The 17,497-nt window shown below is 39.6% G+C and overlaps 1 protein-coding gene across 1 annotated transcript; it reads left to right on the forward strand.

Moving 5' to 3' along the window:
* Window positions 1–10,330: 10,330 nt before the first annotated feature.
* LOC102919794 (vomeronasal type-1 receptor 2-like) lies at window positions 10,331–11,260 on the forward strand. The gene has a single exon (XM_006998822.4). The coding sequence runs from the start codon at window positions 10,340–10,342 to the stop codon at window positions 11,258–11,260; it is 921 nt and encodes a 306-aa protein (XP_006998884.2). The 5' UTR covers window positions 10,331–10,339.
* The last annotated feature ends 6,237 nt before the right edge of the window (window positions 11,261–17,497 follow it).

The raw sequence follows: 17,497 nt of genomic DNA on the forward strand, positions 1-17,497 counted from the left end.
TTCAGTTCCACATAATAGCCACAGATTCCCATGCTCTCCCCCCACCTCCTCCCCCTACCCCCAGCTCATCCCCCATTCCCACCTCCTCCAGATCAAGGTCTCCCCCGAGGACTGGGTTCGACCTGATAGACTCAGTGCAAGCAGGTCCAGTCCCCCCCTCCCAGACCGAGCCAAGCATCCCTGCATAAGTCCCAGGATTCAAGCAGCCAACTCATGCAACGAGCCCAGGACCTGGCACCACCACCCAGCTGCCTCCCAAACAAATTAAACCAAATGACTGTCTCACTCATTCAGAAGGCCTGATTCAGTTGGGGGCCCCTTAGCCTTTGGTTCATAGTTCATGTGCTTCCATTCATTTGTTTATTTGTCCCTGTGCTTTATCCAACCTTGGCTTCAACAATTCTCAATCATATAAACCCTTCTCTTTCTCACTAATTAGACTCCCAGCGCTCCAGCAGGGGCCCAGCCGAGGATGTCTGCATCCAGATTCCTCAGTACTTGGATGGGGTTTATGGCACAATTATCAGGGTGTTTGGCCATCCCATCACCAGAGTAGGTCAGTCCCGGCTTTCTCTCAACCATTGTCAGCAGTCTTTTGCGGGGCTATCTTTGTGGAATAGCAAATTTTACAAGAGGCCAAAGTGTTTTCAGTGTGGAAAAGGAAATCAGTAGTGAGGTATGCTGATCAACAACAAATTTGTAAAAGTCACAGTGGTAGAAAGATGGTGGATATAGAGTGTGCTTTCACAAAACTTCATGAAACCTCTGAACCCTTCTCTGACCCTAGATATTCATCTACAGTACAAACTGTTCACCGTGCCTCAGAGGTGTTTGACACACATACATTCTGATCCAGGTCCCATGTAAGCCCAGTTTTAGACACAGTAATAGCTATCAACTTGCCTAGGTGTCTTCCAAATGTTAAGATTTTGGATTTAGAGCAATGTGGTGTCATGTCTGAGGCTGTCCTTTTGCCCTACATGATGTTAATCATATTTTGTGAAATTACTATGCTATAGTAAAGACGATCTTCCTAACATCAGAGGGGTGCATGCTGTGCTGAAATCCCCCTAACTGGGTAAGAGTGACTAACTATACAGGACAGTTTTGATGGACACAATCTATAAACCTGTCAATGTGTCCTGTCCATTTTACCAAGAGCCATTTAAAGTTTCAATACAATCCCAGTGAAAACTCCCATCTCCTTCTTTGTACACATGAAAAAAAAAAACTCTAAAATTCATGTAGAACTGTAACAGATCTAAATAGAATAAAATAATCCTGGGCAAAAACAACAATGTTGGAGGAATTACCTTTATAGATCTTAAGAACTATTACAAGGACAATATAAATAATACGTTGTTGCCATAAATACACACATGTAGAACAATGAGACAAAACTGAAGACTCAAACATGATGACAGGTAGTTTAGCAGTTTACTATTAAAGAGTTTGCCAAACACATATGGTGGAGAAAAGAAAACATCTTCAGCAAATGGTGCAGAGAGAAATTGATTTTCCAAATGCAAAGAATGAAATGAGACCTGTAGCTATCACTTTGCACTACCTCTGAATGGATCAACATTTCAATGTGAAACCTGAAACACAGAAACTGGTAGAATAATATATAGACATGACCCTATGTGTCATAAGTGTAGGAAATGTCTATTGTATCTTCAGTGCCAGAGATACTCTCTTCCATCTCCTGCATTCTGTTGGTTATTTTTGTAACTGTAATTCCTGTTGGTTTACTCAGATTTTCCATTTCCAGCCTTCCCGCAATTTGTCTTCTTTATTGCCTCTATTTCAGTTTTCAGATCTTGGACTGTTTCATTCATCTTGTTAATTACTTTCTTTAAAGATGTTATTGATTACTTCCAATTTTTTGTTTTTTTTCCTTTGAATTCTTTAAGGGTAGTTTTCATTTCCTATTTAAAGGCCTCTATCATCTTCGTAAACTAATTTTTAAGTACAATATCTTCTGCTTCTTCTGCTTTGGGATGTTCAGGTCTTGGTAATGTAGCACCATTTGGTTCTGATGGTGCCATATTGGTCTTTATGTTGTTGACTCTATTTTTACACTGGTATCTACCCATCCTCCACTCCAGGAAAGTGCTGTCTGTGTCTGAGGGAGCCTCATTTGGTCCAATTTATACTCTTAGTGTAATGGGAGCTATGGGTCTAATCTGGGCTATTGGTCCAGTCAGTACTGATGGGTTCTGTGTCTCACGGAGCAAAACCTTACTCCAATGGGGACACCAGTGTGCTATGTCTCAGGGAGCAGCTATTCCCAATTGGTGCAATTCAGGACCTGTTTTCTGTTCCTAATTGGTGAAGAGTGGGCTACAGTTTTCATTGGTGTCACAGGGGAGAGTTTTCTTGGTGAGGGGGTGAGGCAAGAGGCAGCTGGACAGTCCCTGGGACTCCAGTGGCTTGGAGAGGGGCACAGGATGTTCCCACGGGATCTAGGGGATAGGGACCTGGTCTGTCCAGTCTAGAGATAGGGTCTCACCTGTTTCCTATATAATCCAGAATATATAGAAAGTAGCCTGAGAACAGTGTAAAAGAATAGCAAAACACAGAAAAAATCTGGTTACAAATAAAATCTATAGTTTTTCCTACATGAGAAGCTAAATTTGACTACTTTGTCATTAAATTACTTCTCTGCACTTTATTCAACTACTTCTATCTCACATCTTTCTTTCATCTCTCCTGTTATCTTCTGTCCTCTCTACTCCTGCATTCCTCTGATCTTCTCCCCTCATCTCTTCTTTGCTCTAATTCTCCTTGCATTTATCTTGCAACCAAGGACCAAGTACCAGAGATTCTTCTTCAGGGAAAGAAGACTGAAGTCCACTAATGAAACCTCAAAATTTTATCTGTGGATGGTTTCCTGGTTTAACTCATTCTGCCAGCATCCAAGTTCAAAGAACTTCTGCATTCAAATGTCGCTCCTCATTCCAAACCATCAAACTTTTTATATATTTATCAAAACAGAATATAATGGAGGTTGCCAGAATACATTGATGACTGCAAGCTAGTAAGGTATATGAGATTAAAATATAATACTAGTTTGTTATCCATAAAACTATAGTCTTTACTCACTTCTAGGGAACAAAAAGTTACACAAGTAGCCTGATGTTTCAAAGTATGTGGTAGTACCTTCGTTTCCCTGGACTTGAAAGGCACACAGTGCCCTATGAGCCATGGACTGTACCCTGAAAAACTTACAGTGTATTCCTCTCATGGAAGCTAAACTAGGAACTCTCAAGGATCCTCCAAAGAAGCCAAAAGTTGTTGCCACAGCAGCAGAATGAGGAAAAGATGGTAAAAGCCATGGTAACTGGAATATTGCCAGGATGGATAGTAGGGAAATATCATTTTATTTTATTTTTATCTTTAAGAGTGTTCATTGTACATGAAATGGTGTCAAAGTAGGGCTTTACAAAGAAGATTATATTTCACTGAACACATGTTCCTCATACTCTTCAGCTGTCCTCTTCTTGTTTCTTTAATTCTGCATACACACACACACACACACACACACACACACACACACATATATATATATATATATATATATATATATATATATATAACCATAATTTTATGTATCCATATAACAACTGTGAACAATAAACAGAAAAAGAATGTGTGTGTGTTTATTTTCATTTCTTTTTTTTCCTATCTCTTATTTCTTTCACTCCTTTGTTTTTTGAGCCCATGTCTCCCTATATTTCTCTTGCTGTTGTGGAACTCAATAAATAGGTATTTGAACTCACATATCTGCCAGCCTTGCCTCCTGAATGCTTGGGTTGAATGTATTGGCCAATATACCAATCCTGTAATTGGTTTGTCCATGAAAGGCTTTATTAATTTAATGCCATCAATTCTCTCATTTTATCCATTTTTCTACAAGCAACATAGCTTTGTCCTACTTAATGGTTAAAATAGGTAAGTGGACAAAGTAATAAACTGCTTCCTATGTTCCTATGTTCATAAAAAGGGATTAGTATAACTGTCAACCTGCATCAGGGAAGCTTCTTTTTAGCACACTATTGTGATTAACACACAGGCCCACAACCTCTCTAATGTACTGAGAATAAGAGGCTCTAGAGGGGCCAAGTGGTGGTAACACATGTCTTTAGTACCAGCACTTGTGAGGCAGATCAGCAGATCTCTGAGAATTTGAAGACTGCCTGGTCTACAGAAAAAATTCCAGGACAGTCTCCAAAGCTACACAGGGAAACCCTGTCTCAAACAAACAAACAAACAATCAAAACACACAAAAAAACCTAGAAAAAAATAACTCTGGACATGTCATCTTTAAGTGAGATATCTATATGATACCCTTTTTTTAAATACTCAGGGATCATTTTGGAAGAAGATAGAGAAAGAGTGTAAGAAACAGAGGAGGCAGAAGATTTCAAGGAAACAAGTTTTCTCAAGACCAAACAGGGCACTTGCACATGTGAATTTACTAGTTAGGACAGTGTGCAAAAAACCTGCACAATATCAAACTAGATAAAATTCCAGGACAGTAAATGAGGTGAGTTGGTCACAGTCAGAGCTGAAGAGCTACTGTCCTCAGTTGATTTCTGGGAGAGGGTGTGTCAGATTTCTTAGATAATTCAGCAGTTAAGAGGCTAAAAAAATTTCATAAGTGTCCCTACATTCCTACATACTAGCATTGCTAAGTAGACTCAATGCTTCAATTTTGTTTCTTTTTTTTGTTTTTTGTTTGTTTTTGAGGGGACATATGAAATTAAGAAAGTATAGTGTTGGGAAGATGTAAAAAAGAAATTGGAAAGGAGGTAATGTGAATGCACTTGTCTATAACTCATATGCATCTATAAACTCTCAATTATAATTTTAAGTAATAAATGTTATATTTTTAAAAGAACTAAGTTAATTTATGCTGAAGATGTCAATGAAACCTGAAATACAATGAGACAGAGAAACTTCTCTAACTTATTTATCAAAATGACCTCAAAGTTTCTAACATCTTCCATAGGATGCCATGTCACCCTTTAGGGATCATAAAACCCAATGCCTCCAAAATTGTCTCTGTGGAGATATTAACAGGAAACTCTTAAAAGACTTTCTTAATTGGCATCTAAAAAAAATGTCATAGATGATTTTTACTCCCAAGACAAGCACTGTCATCCCATCGCTACTGCAAGTGAAATGCTAATTACCATTCTGATGGGAGATGAGGTCATAGACAACAGGCTTGAGATGACTCTCTAATGTACTTCTATTTAAGAGTAAGAATCTGATCAATGAACCCATCATGCTGCAGAAGTGTGAAGCCAGGTGAGTACTTTGTATTTTAGTTGGAGCAGAGAGCTCCACCAAAGGAGAGAGACCTGAGTAAGTACTCATATCTGGTAATGGGAATTTCGGGTAGAAAGTGATCCATGGAGCAGAGATAAGCTGAAGAATAATTCCATAACTAAGAAGTGAGTATTAAAGACAGAAGTTTTCTTAACCTTGTATCAGTCCCTATTGGTTCTTACTATAAATGTCCCACTGAAGGTGACAGTGGGTACACCAGGATAATGCAGGCCATGTGCAAATGTGGGGAAGTACAATTGATATCAGTCAATGTGATAATGGATCTTATCCTCATGATTGGTTGAGTATTTTTAAGTATTATTATTATTATTATTATTATTATTATTATGATTGATGAACTTATCATGGTTTCATGAACAGTGTGGACTTTAAAATGGACATACAAGAAGCATATATCCCTGAGAAGATGCAGGGTGTAAATATGATTATGTAGTAAAAAAGTGTTCTTATGTGACACTACATTTATCATCTGGTTAAGGAGGCAATAACTGAGTCTTTATTGAATGACCATTGGCTAGATGACTGGTTTGAAACTCTCTCTCTCTTGAACTTGGAATGATAACACAAAATGAAAAGTATAGATTAAATACTGGGTAATAGCAACCAGGAACAAATGTGTTCTGAGTTATCCCCTAGATTAGTATTTCTCTTATGTGAATTAGAATCTGATACTATTCTTCCCTCAGTGTTCATTGTTCTTACTAATGCAACACAGAGACTGTACTAGCAGTCCAGATCTCTACCACTCACCCGCATTTTTATCCATACTAGTGCTATATCTCACTGGACAATATTTAAGTTTTCACGTTATTATGATTATTCTTTATTGTCTTTCATGCATCACCTCTATTTAACTGCATCATAAATTTAATGTAATATATAATTCCTTGTAAGAATTTTCAAATCATCCAGTTGCGGTGGTGCATACATTTAATCTCAGAACTTGTGAAGCATCAGTAGATACATCACTGTGATTTTAAGGCCAATATTATCTCCATTTGTAGTTTTAGGGCATCTAGTGCTAATAATGACACCTTAATTGAAAACAACAAAAACAAACAGCAAATATGTGCAGAATTTTAAGTGAATTGTTTTAGTAACATAATTTTGTTCTCATGCCATTATTTGTTAATCATATGTTAGTATTTCTTATTGTATTTTGTACAGAACAAATGTTAGTAATTCCTCTGTAATTATCACTATAGCCTATATCTCTGAAGTAGAAACCATGCATATTTCTGGTGTCCTCTTGAATATCAGGTCTAACTCATACTTATGAAATTAAATTGGGAGTTGGGGTATCATTCTATCACATCAAACCACACATAGAACTCTCTATTTCATTAAAATCTCTAAAGCCTTGGTTTTCTAAAGCATTATTTTCACAAGGGAAATGTCACTTGGAACCCTGTAGATATAGCTAAAATCAATAGTGTAGGCTTTCTAAGACTCTACATGTCCATAGAATTCTATCATGTGTATATTGATTAATTGGTCCTGACATGTTAATGAGCACATATGGATGTGCTCCCACAAGCCAGATGCTTCCAAGACTGGATTATAAACTCCAAATATTTTCAGTGATAAAAATAAATTAATTTAGGTTGTTAGAGCTTGAATAGGTATGGCCCCCATCAACTCAAGCGTTTGAATGCTTGGACTACACGAAGTGGCACTATTAGGAGGTATGGCATTGTTGGAGGAAGTGTGTCACTGTGGAGGTAGGCTTTGATGTATCATCTACTCCAGCTACACTGCTGATAGCTGCTGGAAGCAATGGCTTCATCAGAGGTACAGCAGATGACAAAGTTCAGATTTAACCCATCAGGTGTTTTATTCTCTGATGGAGGAACTCTTCTTCAAGCAAGGCTTATGGGACCATAAACTCTGAAAACTGATTGCTTATTTCTCTAATTTCACATGTGCAAAAATAGTTGTAGAGTCTCCTCATTACTGTGCATTTTCATGTAATGTGTACCTGTAATCTCATGTAGGAGTAAGTCAATGTCTCCCCAGTCATAGAGTGCTTCATACAATTAGCTAATCTAAAACCACAGAGCATATTCAAAGGAGACCAGATGCCCTTGAAAATGAATTCATAAGATAAACCTTCACAGAAAATACACAAGGAAAAGTTTCCATATCCTAACTGTAGAACCAAGGTCAGGCCAAAGCAACTTTTGTGCCACTTCCCCGCTTGCTAAAAGTATGGTGAATAAAGATTTAACTCCCTGCATAAATTCTTCAGCAGCTAGATTCCTCCTTCTACTCATATGTAAGTTTCTTTTTATATTGTCTTCTGTTAGATGTGTATACAGGTATGTAGAACAATGAAGGGAGGAGAAGCTTGAGAGAAATGAAGAGAATGATCATCATTACATGTGTGAGTCTTATTCCCTTAAATAAATAAGAATTATTCTTAAGTACTGCTACCCTGAAAGCATTCTGTTTCTCACCATGGGACAATGCTGGGAGCTGTTCTCACAGGCTGCAATATCTCACCCAGTGTTGATGAGACTCACATCACTTTATGTAGCCTGCAGATCAAGAAGTAGATCTCTCAGCTACCTCTCCAGCAACATGTCTGCCTGCACCCTGCCATGATTTCCATCGAGAAGATAATGGACTAAACCTCTGAAATTGTAAGCCAGCCCAAATTAAATGTCTTCTTTTATATGGGTTACAGTGTCATAGTGTCTCATTATAGCAATAGAAACCCACTAAGACCTGCAACATACAATCTAATAGGTATTATAATAAAAACCTGGATCCAGATATTGGGGTAATTACCGAAAGATCAGAAAGAAAAAGAAAAAGATACTGCCATGTCTCATCTTTCCAACTCCATGAATCCTCTGCTTGAAAGTCTCGGAGCCCTCACCCAAAAGGGTTCCAACCAAAAAGGGCTCAGCTGAAAAGTCTTCAACCAAAAAACCTTTAGCCAAAAATGGGTTCCAATTCCTGTCTCCTCATGTATTATATACCTTTCTCTGCCCAGTCATACCACTTCCTTCCTAGTGCTGGGATTAAAGGCATGTGGCTTCCCAAGCAAAAGAATGAATGCACCAGTGCTGGAATTAAAGGCATGAGACTCACAAGTACTGGGATTAAATGTGTGTGCCACCACTCCCTGGCTCTGTTTCTCTCCTAGACTGAATCAGTCTCATGTAGTCCAGGGTGGCTTTGAACTCACAGAGATACAGACAGATCTCTGCCTCCCTAGTGCTAGGATTAAAGATGTGTGCCAGCACTACCAGGCCTCTATGTTTAATCTGGTTGCTTGCTCTGTCCTCTGTTTCTCAGTCAAGCTTTATTTGATACACAATATATCATGACAAAGACTAAAACTTTCAACATGCACTGTGGTATTGCTGTGATAGTTTGTATATGGTTTCCTGAGAGTTTCCTCCCAAGGCAAGGCACTGATGGACATTCTAACACACTGGTGTTTCTTTCCTACCATTTATATACTAGAGTAAGGAGTTGTGCACGTTTATGCCAGACAAAGTTTCAATAAAGACACTGAAGATTTCATCTAGGCATCACTGATTAGATATTGTCCTTCTCATTGCAGTTTTTGCTGGCATATATTTTTCCTATTTACTTTCTGTTATGTATTCTGTAAGATTTCATTAAACTAGATATTCACTTATCTCTAACAGCCCTGTCGTGTGTGTGTGTGTGTGTGTGTGTGTGTGTGTGTGTGTTTATGTGGTGTGATTTTTATAAAGCTAGTTCTTAACTTAATGCGATGTAAGTTGTGTCTTGAACCATCATTCTAATCCACTATGTGCTTTAAATAATTTTTTTAGATATTACTGCAACAGAGTAAATACCTAAAGACCACTCAGCATTACCATAGTCCAAATTGAGAGCCTGTATTATGTGGGCTTGGTGACTACCTGGAGAGAAACACTTCTAAGAGAGCAACCTCAAATGCACTTGACAAGAAGCTGGTATGGGCAGAAATGGCAGATAACCTATATCTTGGTTGACAGTTGGAAGGAGGAAGTCACACAAGCAAGAATCTTAACAGAAGCTAGACAATAATTTGCACATTTGACACCACAGTTTCTAGAACTGTTTTGGGTACTTTGCAAGGGACATTTTATGGAGAGGGTAGAAAATGAATTTAGTTTCAGGTTAACAAAAAGATGGCTCCACAAATGATTATATGGAGGAAACTTTACCTACTCACAGGACTATACATCTATTCTTAAGTGGTATTATAAAGTTCTCATTAGGCGGGCGGTGGTGGCACATGGCTTTAAGCCCAGCACTTGGGAGGCAGGGGCAGGCAGATCTCTGTGAGTTCAAGGCCAGCCTGGGCTACAGATAGAGTTCCAGGAAAGGCACAAAGCCACACAGAGAAACTCTGTCTCAAAAAAACAAAATAAATAAATAAAAAGATAGACAGACAGATAGATAGATAGATAGATTGATAGATAGATAGATAGATAGACAGACAAATAAAGTTCTCATTACATTTCTTATTATTCTAGATGAGATACACATTAAAAATTGAAATATTTAACATTTGTAGTCATTATTGAAGTTGTTTTCCTTTTATACCATGACTAGCAAATCAATATATTCTGGTAGATTTACATCATGTATGTTTGTGTGGGCTGTCACTTTTTATTGTTTCTCACAGGCCAACACCATGTTGTTCTGCATGACTATTTTCTCTGAAAATTGATGGATATCCTTTCATAAATATTTACATCCTGAGGTTTTGGGCAATCTCACAGTTACTTACATGGGAAGTAATTACTCATGTCATAATTTTGTGATGAGGTCTCTTTAAATGGTCAGGGCTGATGTTCATCTCATGAGATTAAAGTAATCTTTGCTTCAGTCTCTGAGATTGTTCATGAATTAAAGGCATCTTCTTCCATTCAGGCTGCAAATATTTGTCATTATTAATTAGACTGAGAAATATCAGGACCATATTCCAAAGAAAATTTTGCTGAATCACAAAATGGATTTATTTAATCTGGCAATTAGAATCATTTTCTTATCACAAATTACCACTGGAATTCTGGGAAATCTCTCTCTCATGTTCTACTATCTAGTCCTTTACTACAGAGAATGCAAACTAAAGCCCACAGATTTGATTCTCATGCACCTAATGGCATCCAATGCCTTGGACATTCTCTCTGCAGGAGTGCCCCACACAATGACAGTTTGGGGAATGAAGCAATTCGTGAATAATTTTGGATGCCAGCTTCTATTGTACATGCAAAGATTTGGGCGAAGTGTGTCCATTGGCAGCATTTGCCTCCTTAGTGTCTTCCAAGCCATCACCATCAATCCAAGGGGATTCTGTTGTAAAGACCATAAATTCAAAGCTGCAAAGTACATTGGTTGCTCCATTGACCTTCTCTGGGTCTTGTACCTGCTGATAAATTTCATTTTCTTTGTGTACCCTTTTATTGAAAGGAATAGCAAAAATGTGACAAGAAAACATGATTTTGGATACTGTTCAATTGTAGGGAGTGATGAAATCAGTGGCTCACTCTATGTAGCATTGCTTTTGTGTCCTGAAATCTTCTTTTCCGTGATGATCACCTGGTCCAGCAGCTCCATGATTGTCATTCTGTACAGACACAAGCAAAATGTCCAACACATCCGCAGTACTACGGGTTCTAGCAGAACCTCCCCTGAGTCCAGAGCTACCCAGAATATCCTGGCATTGGTGGCTACCTTTCTGGTTTTTTATACCCTCTCCTCCATCTTACGAGGTTGCATTGCTTTTTTGCATGATCAAAATTGGTGGCTTGTGAACATCACCCGCTTCACTTCTCTATGTTTTCCATCTTTTGGCCCTTTTGTTCTTATGAATCATTATTCCATTCTGTCCAGATTCAGTTTGGTTTGGAGGAGGAATAAAACCTCTTAATCTTATTTTACGTATTTACATGATATGTTTTGCTTCATATCTGGTTGTTTACTCCCCCATAATACTCAACATTTAAAATCAGAAAGTTAAGAATGAAACACCTAGTCTTTCTATCATTAACCAAATGAGTGTGGGAGTTTTGTCATCTGCTTGAATCAGCAGACTGAATGAGCTGAGATCCATTACATTCTTGAACTCACAACTGGGAGAGTCTTCCCAGTGCTCAACTGATGTTTGAAGGAGCCCACAAAAATGCTGTAAATAAATTTGCCTGTCTTGGTGCTTTCCTCCTGTCAGGGCATCAAAACTGCTTGATGAAGTCACAAGAACCACTTTGTACCACATTCTAACAGAAAAGAAAACTGAATTCATAGCTGGAAATGAACATGATCTTCAGGGGGCCCTGAACCCATCACAACTGCTTTAGCCTTCACCAGTACCAAAAAATCATGTTAATATGTTTCACCATCTGTAGAAAACAATTCAAATGAATGATGGTTTTGATGTGATCTTGAATTAGGTTATCTACTATTTTATTAAGAATTTTTTGGATTATCAGTGACAGTGACCTATAAATTTCCTTTGTTATTATTTTTCTTTATTTGCTTTGGCATCACAGTAACACTTCATGTTTCATCAAAAACTTTTGGAAACCATTAATAAAATTAATTGTATTGGGTATGGAAAAGAGAGAGAGAATAGTTAAGTCCTGTGTAGAGAGGCAAATTTGAAGTGGTGGAGGGAGTGAGGAGTGGGCTGAGGTTGGTTGCTTGTTTGCCACCTGGGAACCTTTGTGCTGTCTGGGTCTGAGCTGCAGCTAAGGGCCATGTCTGTGCCCATGGCCTTGCACCACCCATGGACTGTGTTGATGTCTGTTGTTCCTGTTACTACTGAAAGTCATGAGAATAGGCCTATATAGAGGTGGAACCACCCCTTGCTGGCTGGAACACTATAAAGAACTGTTCCTAACCATCCTAGGTCAGAGCAGTTGAGAGTGCAGGTCGTGTTCCTTGGCTGGGCAGTGTGACAGAGCTGACCCTGTTGGCAAGGTCTCGGTGCACTGCTGATGAGAGCATGAAAGTGGGGGCATTGGTCCTGTCCCCCATGTGGTGGCCTGTTCAAGGAAAAGATGTTCTCCCCACTCATACCTTACCACCAGTGGAAAACAGAAGAGCTGACCTAGTACCACATTCACTGCAACATTAGTGAGAATAGACCCTGTACCTGTCCTATGCAGCAGAATAGAACTGACCCTGTTGTCAGGGTCCCAGGTGATTCAGCTCTAAGAATGAGACTATGGGAAATATGATCCCACCCCTCATCTATCATATGGTGGTATGAGGGAGTGAGAGATTTTTTTTCCACCACATCCCTCACCACCTGTGGCAGGTGGGAGAGCTGGCCTTGAGATCATAAGAACTGATGAGCTGTCCCAACATCTCACCAGCTGTAGCACTAGGGAGAGCAGATCCTGCACCTCATCAGGGAAACACAGTAGAGCTGACCAAGTTTACAATGGCAAGTTTGAACCAAACTTGAGGGCCTGAGCATAGGAGAGCTAGCCTTACTACAATCTGTCATGTGGAGGTATGGGTGGCAGAGAGATAGCCCCTTGCTCCTTCCTCCTTCCTGCCTACAGCAGGCAGCAGAGCAGTCCTCTGGGTCATGAAAATGGAAGAGCTGGCCTTGCCCTACACCAGCTTCAGGACTCAGGAGCAAAGACCCTGAAGCTCACCTGGGTGCTACATTAGTGCTGAATCTTATTGTGTGTGGGGGGAGGTGGGGGTGGGAATGGGGTGGGGGGGTAAACCTACCTTGAGATCATGAGAGTGAGAGAGCTGGTCATATGCCCTTCCTCTGTCAAGTGGTAGAGAGGACAAGGAAAAAAAGGCTCTGCCAGTCTTGTCCCTTTGCACCCATCATGGATGAAACCTACCTGTGCCCCTCATCAAATGCAACATACAGAAGAGTGGGCCTTGAACCTGCCTGGGAAATACATTAGGGGTGACTCTGCTCAAAGGGACACAGGATTGTCTGCCTTGAGAATATGGCTATGAGAAATCTGTTCCTGTCAATAGTTTGCCATATGGTATTGTAGCAGTTGGGAGTGTTGTATCTGAGGTCATGAGAACAAGAGATCTTACCCTGCCCCTCACTAGATGCATCACTGGTCAGAGTATCTCCTATACTCACAACAAGTAGAGATATCCCTGGTGGTATAGGTGTATTTGAGCACAACCTTAGGCAATGAGAGCAGAGCTGCTCCTTAATTCTAACTACATAGAACTGGGGAGTTATGCATATTGGGAAAAGAGAGCTAATCCTGGGCTTGAGGATGAGAGAGATCTAGTGGGATAACCACACAATCAACCTCCCAGGGCTATGGGTTTCCCCAACCCCTCATCCACACCATCTATGATATGCTGGAGAGTGTGAAGGAGCTAGTACTACAGACACAATGTTGCAATATCTACAGGACACAGGACAACATCAGGACAGCCAAAAGCAGACCGAGTGAGGGCCCAGTATTGATGATGCTGCAAAATCCAGAAGCCTCCATCCAGACCAATGATGTATGGTAATTAACACTTACAAGCGATGATATCAGCACTAAAGGATATACAATGTGCCTCATTTTGTCATACTACAACTTCCATGACAAGATTTTTCTTTTCCTTTTTTAAATTTCATATTCTTTTAAATTGTTGATTTATCCTGGGGTAGTTGCAAGGGAAGAGGTTGCATAGGAGGGAATGGGAGATGAGTGGGATCAAGATGCATGATGTGAAATCCACAAAGAATTCATACAAAGTTAAATGGAGAAAAAACAGAAAATAGCTTCTATTCTCATACAATACATCCTGATTACACTTTCACTTCCCTGGGCAACTTGAAGTTCCTTCCCTCCCAGGCACATCCATTGCCTTTCTGTTATTAGGAAATATGAGACTTCTAAGTCATAACATGCAAACAGAACAAAATAATTTTTTTCCTATCAAATTGATTAATGTATTGAGATTCAAATGCCAGAGAACCTAGTTTCTTTCTGATTAAACAGATTCCCTGAAGAGAAAACCATTTACATAACTTCATTTCCTCTTTGTCCTGGATTTTCTAAATCCATGATGCCTGACACAGGTCCAACTTCTGATGAATACACAAGTCCAATTCTCTCTCTCTCTTCACTGCATGTTTATCTTGCACTTGATAAAATATGTACATATTATCTACTAATTATCATTTACAATTTTCCATTTACTCCGGACCATTTTTATCTGAAATTTAATATAATTATGGCAGATTAATTTTACTATAAGCCATACAGTACCCTTCCAAACATATCTATTATCACTAGGGAAGCACAATCTCTAAACTGATCATAAATCCTCCAAGGATATCCTAATTTGCAAAAATCTAAGGACACTTTAAGCCTCTCTGACATAATCTTGGGCATCCTGTATTCTTGATCTATTTGACTAATGGCCTTGACACTAAGTTCTGTCTTTCTGATTTGTGTTCTACTTGGCATGCTTTGGTCTGCACAAGAGTTATTCTGAATATATGCACCTTCTTATTTTTTATTAGTTTATACTATGACCTTTTCCATATAAGATCATTGTGCACATTTCATTTTGATTGATTCTTTCTTTACTCCATCTCCTTATTTCCACTTCTCTGCTATTTTTTCTTATACTATTTCCTATTATATATGAATTTTGTTATGTTATGTTCACTAACTTCCCATCATTTATTATAGTTACAGAGGCAGCACATTTTATTGAAAATTTCACATATGAGGACTGTATTTACTTCATTCCCCCCCTCCCTACTCAATTTTGTTAGTCACCCCTACAGCCTCCCAAATTCATAGACTCTTTTACTTTAATTATATGTGTATATATGAATATTTATAATCTGCTATGTCCATTTAGTGTTGACTATATGTATATATATTTAGGGTTGTGTACTAGTATTAGAATAACAATTAATGGATTTCATCCCTAGAGAAGACAATTTCTCCCTCTTTCTGCACTAATTAATTACATGTAGATTTTGTTTTTTTTTTTTGCTTCTTTTTTTCATGGTCTTTTCTTTAATCATTTCTCTTTTTATTGAATATAAAATCATCTCTCACATGTGATGCATCATTAAGATGGACTCTTGTAAGAATTCATAATTTTTGTGATACATGTAGTCCTACTGTTGTCATTTTTCTATTGGTAATGATCTTATCGAAAAGAATTGCTAAAACTTTTTATATTTTCATCCATCCTTAAATATTTTTCTGTTTAAAGTTGAATTTTCAGAAAGTATAAACTTATAGCTAAGTTTTACCTTGCCATGCTAAATACTGTGATTACCAGCAAACAGTACATGCCATTCTTGAGGAATAAGAAAGCATGTCATTTTCACTAGCATTTTCGTGGATTTGGAAGTGTCCTGGCTGTGGTGAACAGTCATCCTTACAGTATCCTTCACTTGGAGTTGGCATGTTGCACTGTGCCTCATTATCAATATTCAATTCAAATTTGTTGCAGCCATGTCCCTGAGGTTCCAGTGGTGAGAATGCCAAAACCATTACTTATAATTTAGAAAGAGAGAAAGGGACAAAGACAGACAGACAAATAAGAGTGAGAGAGAGAGGCAGACAGACAGACAGAAGAGATCACAGGAACCATCTCTCCCCATTAACCACATAAGCCTCTGGGATTCTCGGGCTTGGAGGCATGCACTTTTACCCACTGTACCATCACTCTAACTCCCTGATTCACCAGACCCCACCAATGGGAACAGACAGACTTTGCAGGACTGAGAACATCTGCATCAAATAACATTATAATGATAGGATATCTGCAACACTACCATTCATCACCCCTAAAAATAGTCCTATTTTAAATATAAATAATTTTGTTTATCTGCTGTTCTTTGCTTTGTTCCATCTTATAACCCTTGTCTGTGATGACAAATTATCCTATGGAGTCCTGAAATATTTTGTAGGCCTATATAATGTAATTATAAAATACAATTACCCAAAGACAACAATGTAGCCATGTAAAGATAAATTTAACATAACATTGAATTCAATAAAGTTAAAAATAGCCTCGAGGCCCATGGCAGCAGCCAGCAGTGACATACAGGCCCAGCGGGGGCCCGCAGATGTAGACAGGCACCGCAGCAGCGACAAGCAGAGGCAGGTAGGCCAGAGGCAGTAGCCAACAGAGACATACAGGCCCATCAGTGGCCTGCAGAGGTAGACTGGCCCAGCAGAGGCAGGCAGGCCTGGAGTGGACGCAGGCAGGCACAGCAGCTGACAGCCGAAACACAGTCACAATAAAGACCAGAATCAGAGCTATTACACTCTGAAGAGCTAGTGAAAACAAACTCTTAATCAAAAGCTTGGAACAGGTATGCCTCTAATCCCAACACCTGGGGAAGGAGCTATCTCTGTGGGACAGAACCAGAACGAATCTGAACACTCCATCTGAGGACAAGCCAGGGCCCAGCTGCTGATCCTGTGAAACCCAACAACTTGGAGGTGTTGGTGAGACTACCCCGCTCAGCTGAAATCCATCCGGGAGAGGATTCAGATGACCCATCCAGCAGGCCAGGTTATTCGAGGGTCTGGAGGAGGGACCACCTGTGAATCAATGGGGGGCGAGAGGGAAAGGAGACCAAGCGCGTGAAGAAAGACAAAGCAGTCTGAGTTGTGTCAAGGCCTCACTTTATTGACTGGTGTTAGAGCTTATAAACAGGGCTTCAGGTAGGGAGGGGGAGCAGGAGTGAGGAGAGGACAAAGAAAATTCCTAAGGAGGGTCAGCAGGAGGTCGCTTTGGTCCCAGGCCCCTGCAGCTAGCTGATTTAAAGAGGTTTATTTAATCCTACATTCCTAGGTTAGACTAAAAGCCTCTTATTTACACGAGGCTTGATAAATCGTGGCAGGTAACACAAGGTTCAAGACACAGCTGTCCAGAGTCGGTCTCCAACAGTTCCCCCTCTTTTCTCAAAAATGGACCAAGTCCATGTGATCGGGGTTGTGGAGGTCTGAGAGAGCCTCTGTCTTAGGCTATACAGGGGGACTCCCACGCATGGCAGGTGCCATGTTGAGCCGGTCTCAACGACCTCTGTACACTGTTGTCTCCTGCGTGGGCCCTGTACTATTCCCGTCATTGAGTACTCTCTAGCAAGACCGTGGGGACATTAGGGCTTTAGGACACTGAATCTGAGTCCTTGATGGGG

This window comes from Peromyscus maniculatus, chromosome 1 (assembly GCF_049852395.1).
Source record: "Peromyscus maniculatus bairdii isolate BWxNUB_F1_BW_parent chromosome 1, HU_Pman_BW_mat_3.1, whole genome shotgun sequence".
Lineage (NCBI taxonomy): Eukaryota > Metazoa > Chordata > Mammalia > Rodentia > Cricetidae > Peromyscus > Peromyscus maniculatus.

Excerpts from the sequence above, each read along its gene's own strand:
- LOC102919794 (XM_006998822.4), top strand. The coding sequence starts at position 10,340 with ATGGATTTATTTAATCTGGCAATTAGAATCATTTTCTTATCACAAATT.